This window comes from Phoca vitulina, unplaced genomic scaffold (genome assembly GCF_004348235.1).
Source record: "Phoca vitulina isolate PV1807 unplaced genomic scaffold, GSC_HSeal_1.0 scaffold49, whole genome shotgun sequence".
Classification (NCBI taxonomy): domain Eukaryota; kingdom Metazoa; phylum Chordata; class Mammalia; order Carnivora; family Phocidae; genus Phoca; species Phoca vitulina.
The window spans coordinates 410,878-424,126 of NW_022589752.1; the positions used below are offsets into that span (position 1 = coordinate 410,878).

The following is a 13,249-nucleotide window of genomic DNA, read 5'->3' on the forward strand; positions in this document are numbered from 1 at the left end:
TACTTCCTGTGGCCTTCCCTGCTAAGCAGTAAGCTTCATGAGAACAGGGCCTGACTTGTTTTGCTCAGTTATTTTCCCCTAGCAACTAACACAGTGATCTGCATGTCAAAGATATACTAGTATTAGAGTAAGAAAGATAAAATAGATATGGTTCCTTTTGTAGGTAGACATCTTCCATGAACAAATTAAAAAAAAAAAATCTTACTCTTTCGTTTTCCATAGTCCTTCATAGTCCTTAACTTCTAAAGACCACCTCTACAACCTTCTACACAGCAGTAATATGTTTAATCGAATTCAACTGTGGAGGACTATTTTTCTCTTCCAAAATCAATAGAATTATCTCTGACTTCCAACATCGGATCTTATTTGATTACATGAAAATCACCAGGACCACATCCAGACCCATCCTCTATCATTCACTGTGGCAGTGAACCGCACTGAAAGCCACAAAAGAAAACAAAGGGGTCATATGGAAAATCCTCTTTTGGAAAATGGCATAAGATTTCCCTTCTGCATGCAGGATTTGAATGTATTTTCTTTCAAGAGTAAAAATTAAACTTGAGAGCTAGCAACTTTCAAGTATCATGGATGATACTTATGGAATGGGAAAGAGTGACTTTTGCAAGCTAAAATTTAGAACGGGAGCTAGATGTGGACACAAACATGCTGTATTATATCTAATCCAGGAAAGCTGACTCAATGTGTTATTATTCCTTCTTACCAGGCAAAGTCACATGAAAAGGAATAACTTCTCAATTCACCTGTCTTAGAATAATTGAACCACTGTTACAAAGCTGATTATATCAGGACACTAGAAGATAGAACATCAGCACATATGGGGCCTGACAGGAGGATTGTTAATAGCTTGGGCAATAGGGAAAGGAAAAGAAAGGGAAACCAAAAACAAATGATGTCTGTGTCTCACATGATTACCACACTTATTACACGTTCCAGACTCCCTCACTGGAACCGCCCATTAGGTAGAGCAGTTTAGTTCTAGCTCCTAAGATGTCGGTAGGAATTACTATTTATTAAGACAACTAGGGAAAACAAATTCATTCAGGCAGAACATTTGCTTTTCTTTCTTTTCTTTCTTTCTTTCTTTCTTTCTTTCTTTCTTTCTTTCTTTCTTTCAGATTTATTTATTTTTAGAGAGGAGGGGGAGGGGCAGAGGGAGACAGAATCTGCACTGAATGCCGAGCCCTTCTCAAGGTTCAAACCCGCAACCCTGAGACCATGACCTGAGCCGAAACCAAGAGTCAGACGCTCAACCGACTGTGCCACCCAGGCACCCCAGAACATTTGCTTTTCAACAAATATTGAGCACACCAAGATGCAGGAGTAAAAACCCTGACATTCTGACAATTTTGGAAAATTTTTTAGTCCCTTCCTTGTCTCTCTCACCTTTCTCTTCTGGGGCTACAACATGGCAGACTAGGTCAAAGGTAGCAATTTCCAAAGAAACATCTATAGAGGTCTTTGTGTACCTGGTTCTATCCATGTAGGTGTGTCCTAGATGAGCAGCAGTACCTTCTCTCCCGCCTAAAGTAAATATTTATCACCACAATAGGGCAAAGTATTTTATTGGACTTTGCTCATGCCAGTCTATGAGAACACATGTAAAAATAAAATTCATGCGGGGCGCCTGGGTGGCTCAGTCGTTAAGCGTCTGCCTTCGGCTCAGGTCATGATCCCAGGGTCCTGGGATCGAGCCCCGCATCGGGCTCCCTGCTCCGCGGGAAGCCTGCTTCTCCCTCTCCCACTCCCCCTGCTGTGTTCCTTCTCTCGCTGTGTCTCTCTCTGTCAAATAAATAAATAAAATCTTTTAAAAAAATAAATAAATAATAAAAAAATAAAAAAATAAAAAAAATAAAATAAAATAAAATTCATGCAACCAGAGATACATGCAATGGTGAAATAATGACAGCAAGGCACTTGATGCCTTATGCTAACATTTAGTTTATTGGGGTGTTTTTTTTTTGAGCTTTCAACAATATCAAACATATAGTACTTCTTAACATTTGCACATCATCAACCTATCATTTCTTTTTTTTTAATTTTTTATTAAAATATAATGTATTATTTGTTTCAGGGGTACATGTCTGTGATTCATCAGTCTTACACAATTCACAGTGCTCACCATAGTACATACCCTCCCCAATGTCCATCACCCAGCCACCCCATCCCTCCCACCCCCCTCTACTCCAGCAATCCTCAGTTTGTTTCCTGAGATTAAAAGTCTCTTATGGTTTGGGAGGGAAAAATGAAACAAGACGAAACCAGAGAGGGAGACAAACCACAATACTGATCATTTCTAAGTTAGCTTCACTCTAATAACATTTCTATGCCTTTCCTTATTGGACTAGGCACAACAACCTCTTATGGAATGAAGAGTAATTACAAATAACTCTTTAAAAGAAGGTCAGTATCTTCTGAATATTCCTGATCTGAAAATATGTTTTATCAGAGATTAAGGATACCATGGAAGAAAATTAAGTAATTCTTGTAGTTAAAGGAAAATAGAATTTGTGTTAGTTTATCGAATCTCTTAGAGACTTAGTTTTTAAGAGTTGTGTCTCTAAGCCAACACAAACAGTATTTGAAGAAAATCTCAGTCCTTCTGCCATTAAGAGATGGAATTACTGTCTGCGAAGGCAAGTGTTCATAAAAAGATGATTTTTAAATTATGAGGATTTTATAAATACTTAGAATTATCTTAAATCCCTTCTTACACCTTCATCCTATTGGCTTTATCTCTAAGATATAATCTTTTTTATTAGCTTTTATTATTAGGATCCATAAGAAAGATTTCTTAACCTCGGTTGAGTAACTGTATGTTTTTATCTCTAGTTTCCTTTTTGCCTATATTTCATGAAGCTCAGAGTGGAATCTGTGCTCCATGTTTTATAAATACGCAGGACTCTAGTGCATGCATTTCTACCCATTCACGTCTCAGATTACTTAAATCTTATTTTTTTGATATTTTTATCTTTATTTTTCAAGCTTTATTATACTATGTTATTTTACTTATTTTTAAAAAATATTTTTTTTATTTATTTATTTGAGAGAGAGAGAGCAAGTGGGGAGGGGGAGGGGGCAAGGAGACTCCCCACTGAGCATGGAGCCTGATGCAGAGCTCATCCCAGGACCCCGAGATCATGACCTGAGCCGGAATCAAGAGTTGGATGCCCAACCGACTGAGCCACCCAGGTGTCCCTAGATTATGTAAAATACTTTCCTAAGTAGCATATCATTTATTTATCCATTAACAAAATGATAAAGATATTAATGATAATATTGGAAGTTGATCTGGCCTAAGTGGAATCTTAAATTTAACACTAGAGAAGACTAGATTAGAAGAACATCCTAGAGGACTGAAAATAAAATCTCAAGCTTCTTCTGTCACGGTTTCCCATTCTTTCTTTCTGTTTTAATGACAGTGAAACAAAGGTAAAAATAAAACCTAGGGCGCCTGGGTGGCTCAGTTGTTTAAGCGACTGCCTTCGGCTCAGGTCATGATCCTGGAGTCCCGGGATCGAGTCCCGCATCGGGCTCCCTGCTCGGCGGGGAGTCTGCTTCTCCCTCTGACTCTCCCCCTCTCATGCTCTCTATCACTATCTCTCTCAATAAATAAATAAATAAATAAATCTTAAAAAAAAAAAAATAAAATAAAACCTAAATAACTTGATTATGGTTGTACATGTCACACAATATAATTTAATCAAGTAAAACCTACTTCTCAAAACCTATAAGATGGAAGGAGATAGTGACAGAGCAGACCGCCTGGTGCCTGACCTTAATGATCACCAGGAACTTGTCATGAAACAAACTGTAGGTAGCAATTATTTACCAAGCTCTCTTCTGGATATTCACTAAATAGTTTCATGTCTACTGTCTTTTCGGTTGGCCCACCAGGAATAAAATGTACACTCAACATTTCTCAGTCTCCTTCTTTTGTCCATGATACCAAATATAGGATGTTTCCAATTCAAATTTCACATCCACGCATTTTCTTCTCTTCACTGGAGTTTAACATAGAATCAATCCTAAAAATGCCTTTAAATAGTCTTTACTCACTCTTGAGACATATCTGTGTGTAAACAGTGGAGTCAGCAGCAATAGAGTTCACAATGGTGGGGTGCAAAATATTAGCAAACATCTACAGATCTAGAGCAAAGTTTCCCAACCTCAGCACAACTGAAGTTTGGGGCCAGATGATTCCTTGTTTTGTGTGGCCGGGGGAGGGGGAGGGGAGTCCTGTGCACTGTAAAATGTTTATCAGCAACCCTAGCCTCTACCAACAAGATCAGAAGCGGCCTATTTCCCCAGCGTGACAACCAAAAATATCTCCCCCAGGAGCAAAATCACACCTGGTTGAGAACCACTGGTCTACAATCCAATTTCTTAGATAAGCTGTAGCCAATTGCTTCATAAACTGCTTATGGGGAATCTACTAGGTAGGTCAAACTAAATAAATAGGATTAACACTTTATTACACAATTATATAATATTATGGTTCTGAGTCACTTTATTACTGCAATGTGCTTTGAAGGCCGCAAGTCAACTGTTCAAATATTCAGAAGAAACCCCATGCTAGATATTTCCTTTTTCAAGCCTTTACAGTGACACACCATATCATTCTGACCTACCCATATGTCTCTTACTAGATATTTCTAGTGTCTACTTTAAATTGGGTGTGAAAAGAAATGGCTGATTTCTCAGTCCCTTATGAAGATTTTGGAAAATATTATTTGGTATTTCTTCACTGAACACCGAACCATTACAGTTCTGTTTGCATTTAAGCTTTCTGAATAATGTCAGTTTTCCATAACTTCTTTTAACACAGGATGAATTTTCAAATTATTTCTTTGAATGTTACCCATTTAACTTTTAACTTTACAATCCCAATCATACTAGTTTATGCTATTTTAAACCTCTGTAAGAAACTGTTTTGTAATTTTTAATTTATGACATTTAAGGGTTCTACTAAAAAGCTGTACCTATTTCTGAGGGGATCCTCAGATTCCTAACCTAGGAATCTATTGCTCTAATTTCTTCCCTTGGAAGATCATCAGATGTATGACAGAGCAATAGAAACCAATTAAAAATAGACATACTTGCTCCAGTGAACTTTGCCTTCCAGTGCCTGCATCTCACCAAGAATAGCAAGAAGAAGAGAAGACTTCCCACATCCTACTTGGCCCACAATCATGGTCAACTGACCTAGAGAAATCAAACAAAGGATAAGAACAGGAGGACATAGAATCCTCTTCGTAAAATAAATCCAAAATACATTTAGAAAGGCTGATGTTTCAAAATCAATGGCTCACATTTGGTCTCCAGCAATAAGGTATACATTTGGTATATGTAACTCCTTTCTCTGATACACAAGTTTTTTTGAAAAAGGAGAGAAAAATTAAAAGATATAGGTCTTGCTTTACTGTTTCCAACTATGAGAATGGCTGACATTAATGAAGAGAGCAATGAAATAATTGCCTAAATAATCTCGATTAGTTTTAATTTTATTATTCAATTCACTCAGGAGAGGGCAGTTTTGACTCAGATTGATAATTGGGCTGAAAGGGATTTAGGCTGGCATTAAGACATCTTCTCCAATTTGATACTTTGATATGCATGTAAAATAGAAAAATCCCAACCTATTTGCCATCAGGCCAGGTCAAAAATGTATTTTTATTCAATTACCTAGACATTTTAAATAAAAATTAGTGGGCATTTGAGCCTTAAATATCTTGAAAACTTTAGTTGTCTTCAGGGATAGAAAATAATTCTCTTAAATAGTCTTTCTTTAAATCCTTTCTCAAACAAAACAAAAAATCAACTACCCCATTATTTAAATGGACAAATCAGCAAACGAGCTGATAACAGCTTATTTGGGCAGTAAATAACTTGTCCAAATGTCTACACACTCTGTAGTGAAAAGCAAGTCTCAGCATTTCCAGTCATTTCCACAATGATACAGTGGCTCATGAGCTACATCGTGCAAATAAACAACTATAAATAATGTTTATAATGTTTAAAAAGTCTTTTTTTGTTGTTAAGATCAATTATCTTAGAAATCCAGGGTTGTGATAATTAACAATTAAAAAATGAGTAACAAATGACTTACCTGTTGGAATTCGAATATCTATATTGGATAATGTAGCTAAACCACTGCCCCATGAAAAGTAACCATTTGTGACCTAGAAAAGAAGAACATATAAATTAAATTATAAAATTATATATATATTTTGGTGTTATAGAATAATTCCAATTAAAATACATTTTCTATTTAGAGCACTGGAAGACTTTCAGTATAAGGTAGAACACACAGTGGTGAAATTCTAATCTAGAGTTGTAGCTATTGAGAGGTATAAATGAAGAACAAAAAAGAATGGAAGTGAAAGGAGGGTCTTTGAATTGTGATATTATGAAAAAGCTAAAAATTACAATTTTCTCTGAAAATTCGGGATTACTAGATCATTTACATGTGAGCATTCTTAAAAAGCAATCATCCCAAATATTTTTTAATGTAACCCCAACACTGATTACTTTTTCAGTGCTAGGCAATTTGCAGCATCCTGGTGATGCAATGTATAGAGTGGAAATAATGACAAATTATTCCAACAAAATGATTCTGTTACCAGGAGGAAGGTTTTGTAATAAAGGAATTTCCTGAACTGTGCGGATTAATCTCTATTCAATGAAGTTAAAACAAAGAGTAAAAGGAAGAGTGGAATAAAACACAGAAATGAGGTAACATATACTGGTGGGATAAACCTCAACAACCAGCAAAGATCACAAGACCTATAGTCATCCAAAGCAATCTATTTAACAGGCATGAGGTGGACTTGATAGTTTTAATAGTTACAAAAATGGGAAACAAAAGAGGTACAATAGAACCAAAGGACGGAAGTTGCTTGAAAAGACAAGGCTGCAATTTTCCACATAGGTTTTCTCTAACTTGTAAAATGTAGCTCATTTAGTAATATCTGTCACATAGATGTACATGAAATTAGCCCCGGGAGGAGGGTGGCATGGAAGGGCTGCATTACTGATTGCTTTACATATATTTGCTGAGCATCCACTCTTTGTGAGGTGCTTTGTTTGTATTGATGTGGGCTACAAAAAAGGTATAATACCTCCTGCCTACTTGCTTGGAGCTTGTAGCCAGTTGAGTAAATAGACCAGGGACAGGAGCAAGTACAGTACAAGACAGTATGGGCTAAGTAACAAATAGAGGGGATAGGCAAATAAGGGTAACAAAAAGAAAACCATTCACAGTTGAGAAAGAAAACCATTTATGTCTGAGATGGGGTTTAAAATTTTTTTTGGAAGAAGAAGTCTTTTAGCTAGTTTTGGAAAATATATTGAATTACAATGAAGGCATTTGGGGGTAAAGACCTACAATACAAATAGGCGCAGGATCAGAAAACTATGAAACATGTTGTGGGAAATAATGACTAGAGCTGGCTGGGTTAGAGGTTTAAGATACTGTGACTGACTGATAAATGACGCTCCAAAAATTTAAACAGCCTGAGGATCCCTGTTTCTCTGAGGCTCAAGGAGCTGCAAATATAACTGGGTTTGGAAGTGGGCCAGCGTGGAACTGAGAAAGGCCCTCCCCGATAATCTTGTGTTTTCAACGAACTGAGAGTGAAGCTTATTGGCAGAGAGAAAAGGTCAAATGGGACATGGAAGGAGGTGAGAAGACAGTGCTGAAAGCTGAAGAGCCACGGGAGGCTGAGGAAACTAATGCTGACGGGAGGCACGTAAAGGATCACCAGGAACTACTGAGGGGCATCGGAGCGGGGAGATCCTAAATGTGTGGCTCTGCCAACCGGTCCATTGTGTCATTTCCTCTATAGTGCTCGGTAGCCTCTTCTAGGAGTGTCGAAAGCACGAAGTTGGATTGGTTACAGAAAGTGCTAAAGGACTGAGGGAAAAAGAAGTGGCTCAGGTTGCTGGAGGTCTCGATAAGGTTAAAAAGCAATGTCAGCAATGGTGAGGCCTGAGAGAGCTGGAAGTAGGGTTCTGGGGTCAGTGACTGCCTGACACAAAAGAGGAGAGCAGTTCCCAGTGGTGGCCAGGTATGACCACAGGCAAGGTAGTAGAAATGGAGTGAGAGCAGAGTAAGAGATTTCTGGGCTGGGATACTAAAGAGCTGTGCACTTGGAAGTTTAAACCACATCCATGCATGGCACCAAGTAAGCTAGGGAGATGGACAGGGAAACAGGCCCACAAAGGTAGAAAATGCCAAAACTTCACAAAGGTGTGACAGTTGAAAAGATGGTCTGAAAGCAGCAGGGAAGGAGCTAGAAGAATGCAGTGTCACTACACAGAAGTAAAAGAGGGGACAACCTCCGTTCAAGAAGGATGATGGAAGAGGGTCCAAGTTAATCTCTCCTGCGGCAATCTGCACTTCCACTCCCTCCTGCCTTTTACAAAATAGTCTCATGTCTCCACCAGGGTTAAAATCCTAGGTTTCCCTAAATAGTTGTTTGACCTTGGAAAATCAGGCAACATATACATCTTTGCAAAGGTCCATAAAAGGGTAAGTACAAAAATGAACATCACAGCATGGTTTGTGATAGAAGGAAGATGGAGGCAAAGCCAGTGTCCATTCCTAGCGGATAAGGAAAATACAGTGATGTATACTATAGAACAGAGTAGTGTTGTAAGAAGGAGCAAGCCATCATGAAAACATTTCAGGAGACTGAAAGCACATAGATGCTTTTTACATATTTTACAAGGATATGAGTATGTTTAGGCACATATATTGAGCACATTAGAGCTTGTACCATAATGGCAGGGGAGTGGTACAGAACAGGAGTGGGGATCATGGATAAGGGGAAATAATGTATTAAAAGTAAAGGAAGGGGGTGCCTGGGTGGCTCAGTCGGTTAAGCATCTGCCTTCGGCTCTGATCATGATCCCAGGGTCCTGGGATCGAGCCCTGCATCAGGCTCCCTGCTCCACAGGGAGCCTGCTTCTCCCTCTTCCTCTGCCTGCTGCTCCCCCTGCTTGTACTCTCTCTCTCACTGTCAAATAAATAAATAAAATCTTTAAGAAAAAAAGTAAAGGAAGGAACTAGACAGATGCAAGTTACCTATTGCATGACCCATTTATATAAAATATCCAGAACAGATAAATCCGTAAAGACAGAAAGCAGATTGGTGGTTGCCAGCGGCAAGAAATAGGGGTAAATGGGGGGTGACTGCTTAATGGGTATGGGATTTCCATTTGGGGTGATAAAAATATTTTGCAATGGGAGAGAGGTGGTGGTTGCACAATATCGTGAATGTACTAAATGCCACTGAATTGTTCGCTTTAAAACAGTTAATTTTATGCTATGTGAATTTTACTTCAATTAAATAGTTTTTTAAGAATTTAAAGGCAGGACATTACACAGACCATCGTCCATTTCCTCCTACTGAAAATAAGCAAAAATAAGGAAAAATGCTGAATAAACTGTAGTTTGTAAAGAAGTTCATTAAAACAAGGAGTAAGGAAATACCAAGTCCAAGTATAAAGAAAAGGACAAGCTGTAAGCCCTGAAGCACACTAAGCCTCTTTCCCAAAAAGGGGACAAGAATAGCTAAGATATTTCAGAAGAAAAACAATAACATATAAGAACTTGTCCTAAAATATGTCAATGTTTATTAGAAAGTTATAATGATCATAACAGTGGAATCTGGGTGAGAGAAACCAATGAAAAAAAATAATAGAGGCCAGCAATCAGTCTAGACATATAAAGATCCTTGAAGTGTGTATGAGACTACACTGAATGTCAGTGGGGACAGTGACCGATATGAGGAACTGGAACAACCGGATGTCATATAAAAAATTAAATCAGAGCTTACAGACTCACTACTAAATGTAGTAAAATTACTGCCACTAAATTTACTACTGCTAAATTTCAACCAAAATTGTTTGTTACTGATTTCCCTTCTACATCACATCCCTACTTCATACCAAACACAAAGATGGATCTGAGGTTGATTCAAGAATTAAAAGTGAAAGGTGTAGCTTCAAAGATTTTAGAAGCTAATATAAATCATCTTCATGACCTCTGGCAGGGAAAGTTTTCTTAAATGAGACAAAAAGCCCCAAAGCATCAGCCATAAGGAAAAGTTATATAAACCAGACTACACTAAAATTAACAACTTCTGATACGATAAAGCCAAGCTCTAAATGGAAGAAGAGTTCTGTAACATATAACTGCCAAAACAGCTAAAGTATAAAGTATAAAGAAGTAGTACCCAGAATTTTTTAAAGGTGGAGGGAACAAATAAGCTGGCAAGTCACAAAAGAGGAAATCAAAATCCACCTGGCCAATGTATATGTGAAAAGATGCTCAACCTCAGTAGAAATCAGAAAAGTAAATAAAAGTAAATAAAAAGCACAAGATACAATGGCACCTTCTCATAATACACACTTTGGCAAAATATTGGAAGCACTGGTGAAGATGCGGGGCAACCAGAACTCTCAGCCCCCATTGGTGAAAGTGTAAATTGGCAAAACCACTTGGGGAAACAATTTTCCATTATCTGGGAAAGTTGAGGATGCACAGACCCCGTGACTTGGCAATTGTTCACAATAGCCCCAAATGGAAAAATAACCAAAAGCCCATCAAAAGTAGAACAGACAAATAAATTTTGGCACATTCATACATTGAAATGTTACACAGTAATGAGAATGAATGAAGTACGTCTTCACATGACGATCCGGATTAACTAGACATACATAATAAGCAAAAGAAACAAAACACATGCACACACAAGCACACGTTTAAACTTAAAACAACTAAAATATGTTTTTAGGGAGGCATGCATAGCAGGGGTAGCCAAGGAAATGATGATGATAAAAGTCAGGGTGGCAATTGTTTCTTGGAGAGATGGGAGAGGGAACAGCAAATGTGTGCATTGGGAGGACCTTCAGAGGGAACCGGTGATGTTCTTTACTTGCTGGTTGCATAGGGGTTCACTTTTTCATTTAATGGTACATATATATTTTATGTACTTTTCTGGAGGCATGTTCTATTTCACAATAAAAAAAAGATTTCAAAAAGACAAATGAATTATTACCAACTTGAGAATTTCCACCATGAATAAAAACTTAAAGGCTTGATGGTGGGCCTGAAACTGCAGTGCCCATTGCTAAGCAGTTTTTCGAGTTTTTTGTTTTTTGCTTTTTTTTGCGTGGTTTTTTTTGGTGCATGAAAGGTCACTTTAGAAAAACAAATGATAGCCTCTTTTTTTTACATTCAAAATAAAAACAAATTTAGTAAGTCACATGGAAAAGATGTATTTTTAGACTCTCACTATATTGAATAGAAAATGTCAATTAAAAAAAACTGATCCTGTTTCTGTAGTCATGCATATATTACTTGTTATGTGGGCATAATTGGAAGTAAGAAGCACAGAAGGCCCTTCCTACTCTCTCATTCCAGACTTTGTCATAGCCTAGTACTTCATACCCTATCTACACATTATAATTGTTAGGGAACTACTAGAACTATTGTTTTCAATGATGCCTGAGTCATATTCATAAACACACACACACACACACACACACACACACACACACACACTTAAAGCTTTCTGGGAGGTTCTAATGTACAGCCAAGATTAAGAATCACTAAAGCTCCTGGGGCGCCTGGGTGGCTCAGTCAGTTAAGCGTCTGCCATCTACTCAGGTCAGATCCCAGGGTTTAAGGATCGGATCGAGTCCTACGTCAAGCTCCTTGCTCCACAGGGAGCCTGCTTCTCCCTCTCCCCCTGCTTGCGGCTCTCCCTGCTTATGCTCTCTTTCTCTCTCTGACAAATAAATAAATAAAATCTTTACAAAATTTTTTTTAAAAATCACTAAAGCTCTTTAAAATTCACGTGACATATTTTATCCTCAAAACAAGAATGCTAAAATGGCATCCCCACCACAAGATGGGCAAACCACAGCTCAGAGAGGCAAAGTAATTTGCCCAAAAGTCACACATCAAATCGATGGCAGAGTTTGAACTAACATTCACTCATTCCATCCAACCACACATTTGCTCCAACTGCTAAGTGCCTACTGTGGGACAAGTATTGTGTCAGGCAATACAGAGAGAGAGAAGATCTAAATGTAGCCCTCGGCTCTATGATACTCCGCGCGGAGGCTCCCTCACTCTCTGACTGGCCTGGGCAGCACAGGGAGTTGGTTAGCCCAGCAGTTGACACAGTTTTCTAAAAGGGCTAATTTCCAGGACTCTGGCTGCACTGATGTCTAAAAGCCCTTGACCGCTCGGGCATCTGTTCCTGCACACCACTGACCCCTCTTTGGACCCACTATCAGTCCTTGTCTTGTTATCCCCTGGTGGCCTGTTCCACCTAAGAACACTTGCTGGGAAGGTACAAAAGGCTGTTTGAAATGAAATTGGATCAAAGGCACTACTGGGAACCAGGCGGGTGGGGGGGGGGCCCACGGGGTGGGGGGGCCGCGGGGGGGGGGAGGGAATGCATGCAACACTGGCCTAAGCCTCTCCTGGTTGAAGACAACTACTATCTAATTTATTTCCTTAAAACCTGGATTTATAATATTGGTGTTCTCTATAAATCAATTTACTAGGTAGAGGAATGTAAGAGTATGAAAGGAAGTACGTTGGAGACTAGCTTCTAACGCAGATTCCGAAGAAAGGTTCATGTTCCCATTACTAAAACAGAACTGCTGGAGCAAGAAATGTGGTCAGGAGGCAAAGCAGAGCTGGCGATGAAACTCATCAGAACACTTCTGAAAATGTTATGAGGATCGGTGATCACAGTAAAGAGACTTAAAAGACCCAATTTAGGACACTTCTACAGAACGTCACCATAAAAGAGTAACATAAATGTTTCTAGCCATGCAAGAATCTGGGAAATAAAACAACCTTTATTGCAATATCCTCGGTCTCTACAGGACGTAGACGCTGGGTGGATTGCTCACAGCTGTCCAGGTGATATCTTCCAGGCTGCTTCCTGTTTATAGTTTTCGGCTGCTGCATTCCAAATGGAAAAAAACACAAGTTGAAGCTTTATGAAAAAAAAAAAGACGTTTTACTGAACATTAACTCATATTGTTACTTCTCCACTTGAAATTCCAAGAAAAAGAAAGAAGCAAAGTGAATGTGATATTTTAATTCTTTCGATGGCTTCTCCAAAAAAAAAAAAAAGCAAATAATAACAAAAAGCCTTAAGTTATCATTTTTAAACCTAATTCACAAGCCTTTTAAGAAAAA

At 38.4% G+C, this 13,249-nt stretch overlaps 1 protein-coding gene across 6 annotated transcripts in view; it reads right to left on the minus strand.

The window, feature by feature from the left end:
- ABCC9 (ATP binding cassette subfamily C member 9) overlaps nt 1–13,249 on the minus strand; it is a 137,286-nt gene that overhangs the window by 71,557 nt on the left and 52,480 nt on the right. For all 6 annotated transcript variants that reach the window (XM_032432708.1, XM_032432710.1, XM_032432709.1 and 3 more), the window contains exons 17-19: nt 12,902–13,009; nt 6,128–6,200; nt 5,118–5,223 (exon numbers count right to left, since the gene is read on the minus strand). In XM_032432708.1, coding sequence (XP_032288599.1) covers nt 5,118–5,223; nt 6,128–6,200; nt 12,902–13,009 — 287 coding nt within the window. The remainder of the gene's footprint in view (nt 1–5,117; nt 5,224–6,127; nt 6,201–12,901; nt 13,010–13,249) is intronic.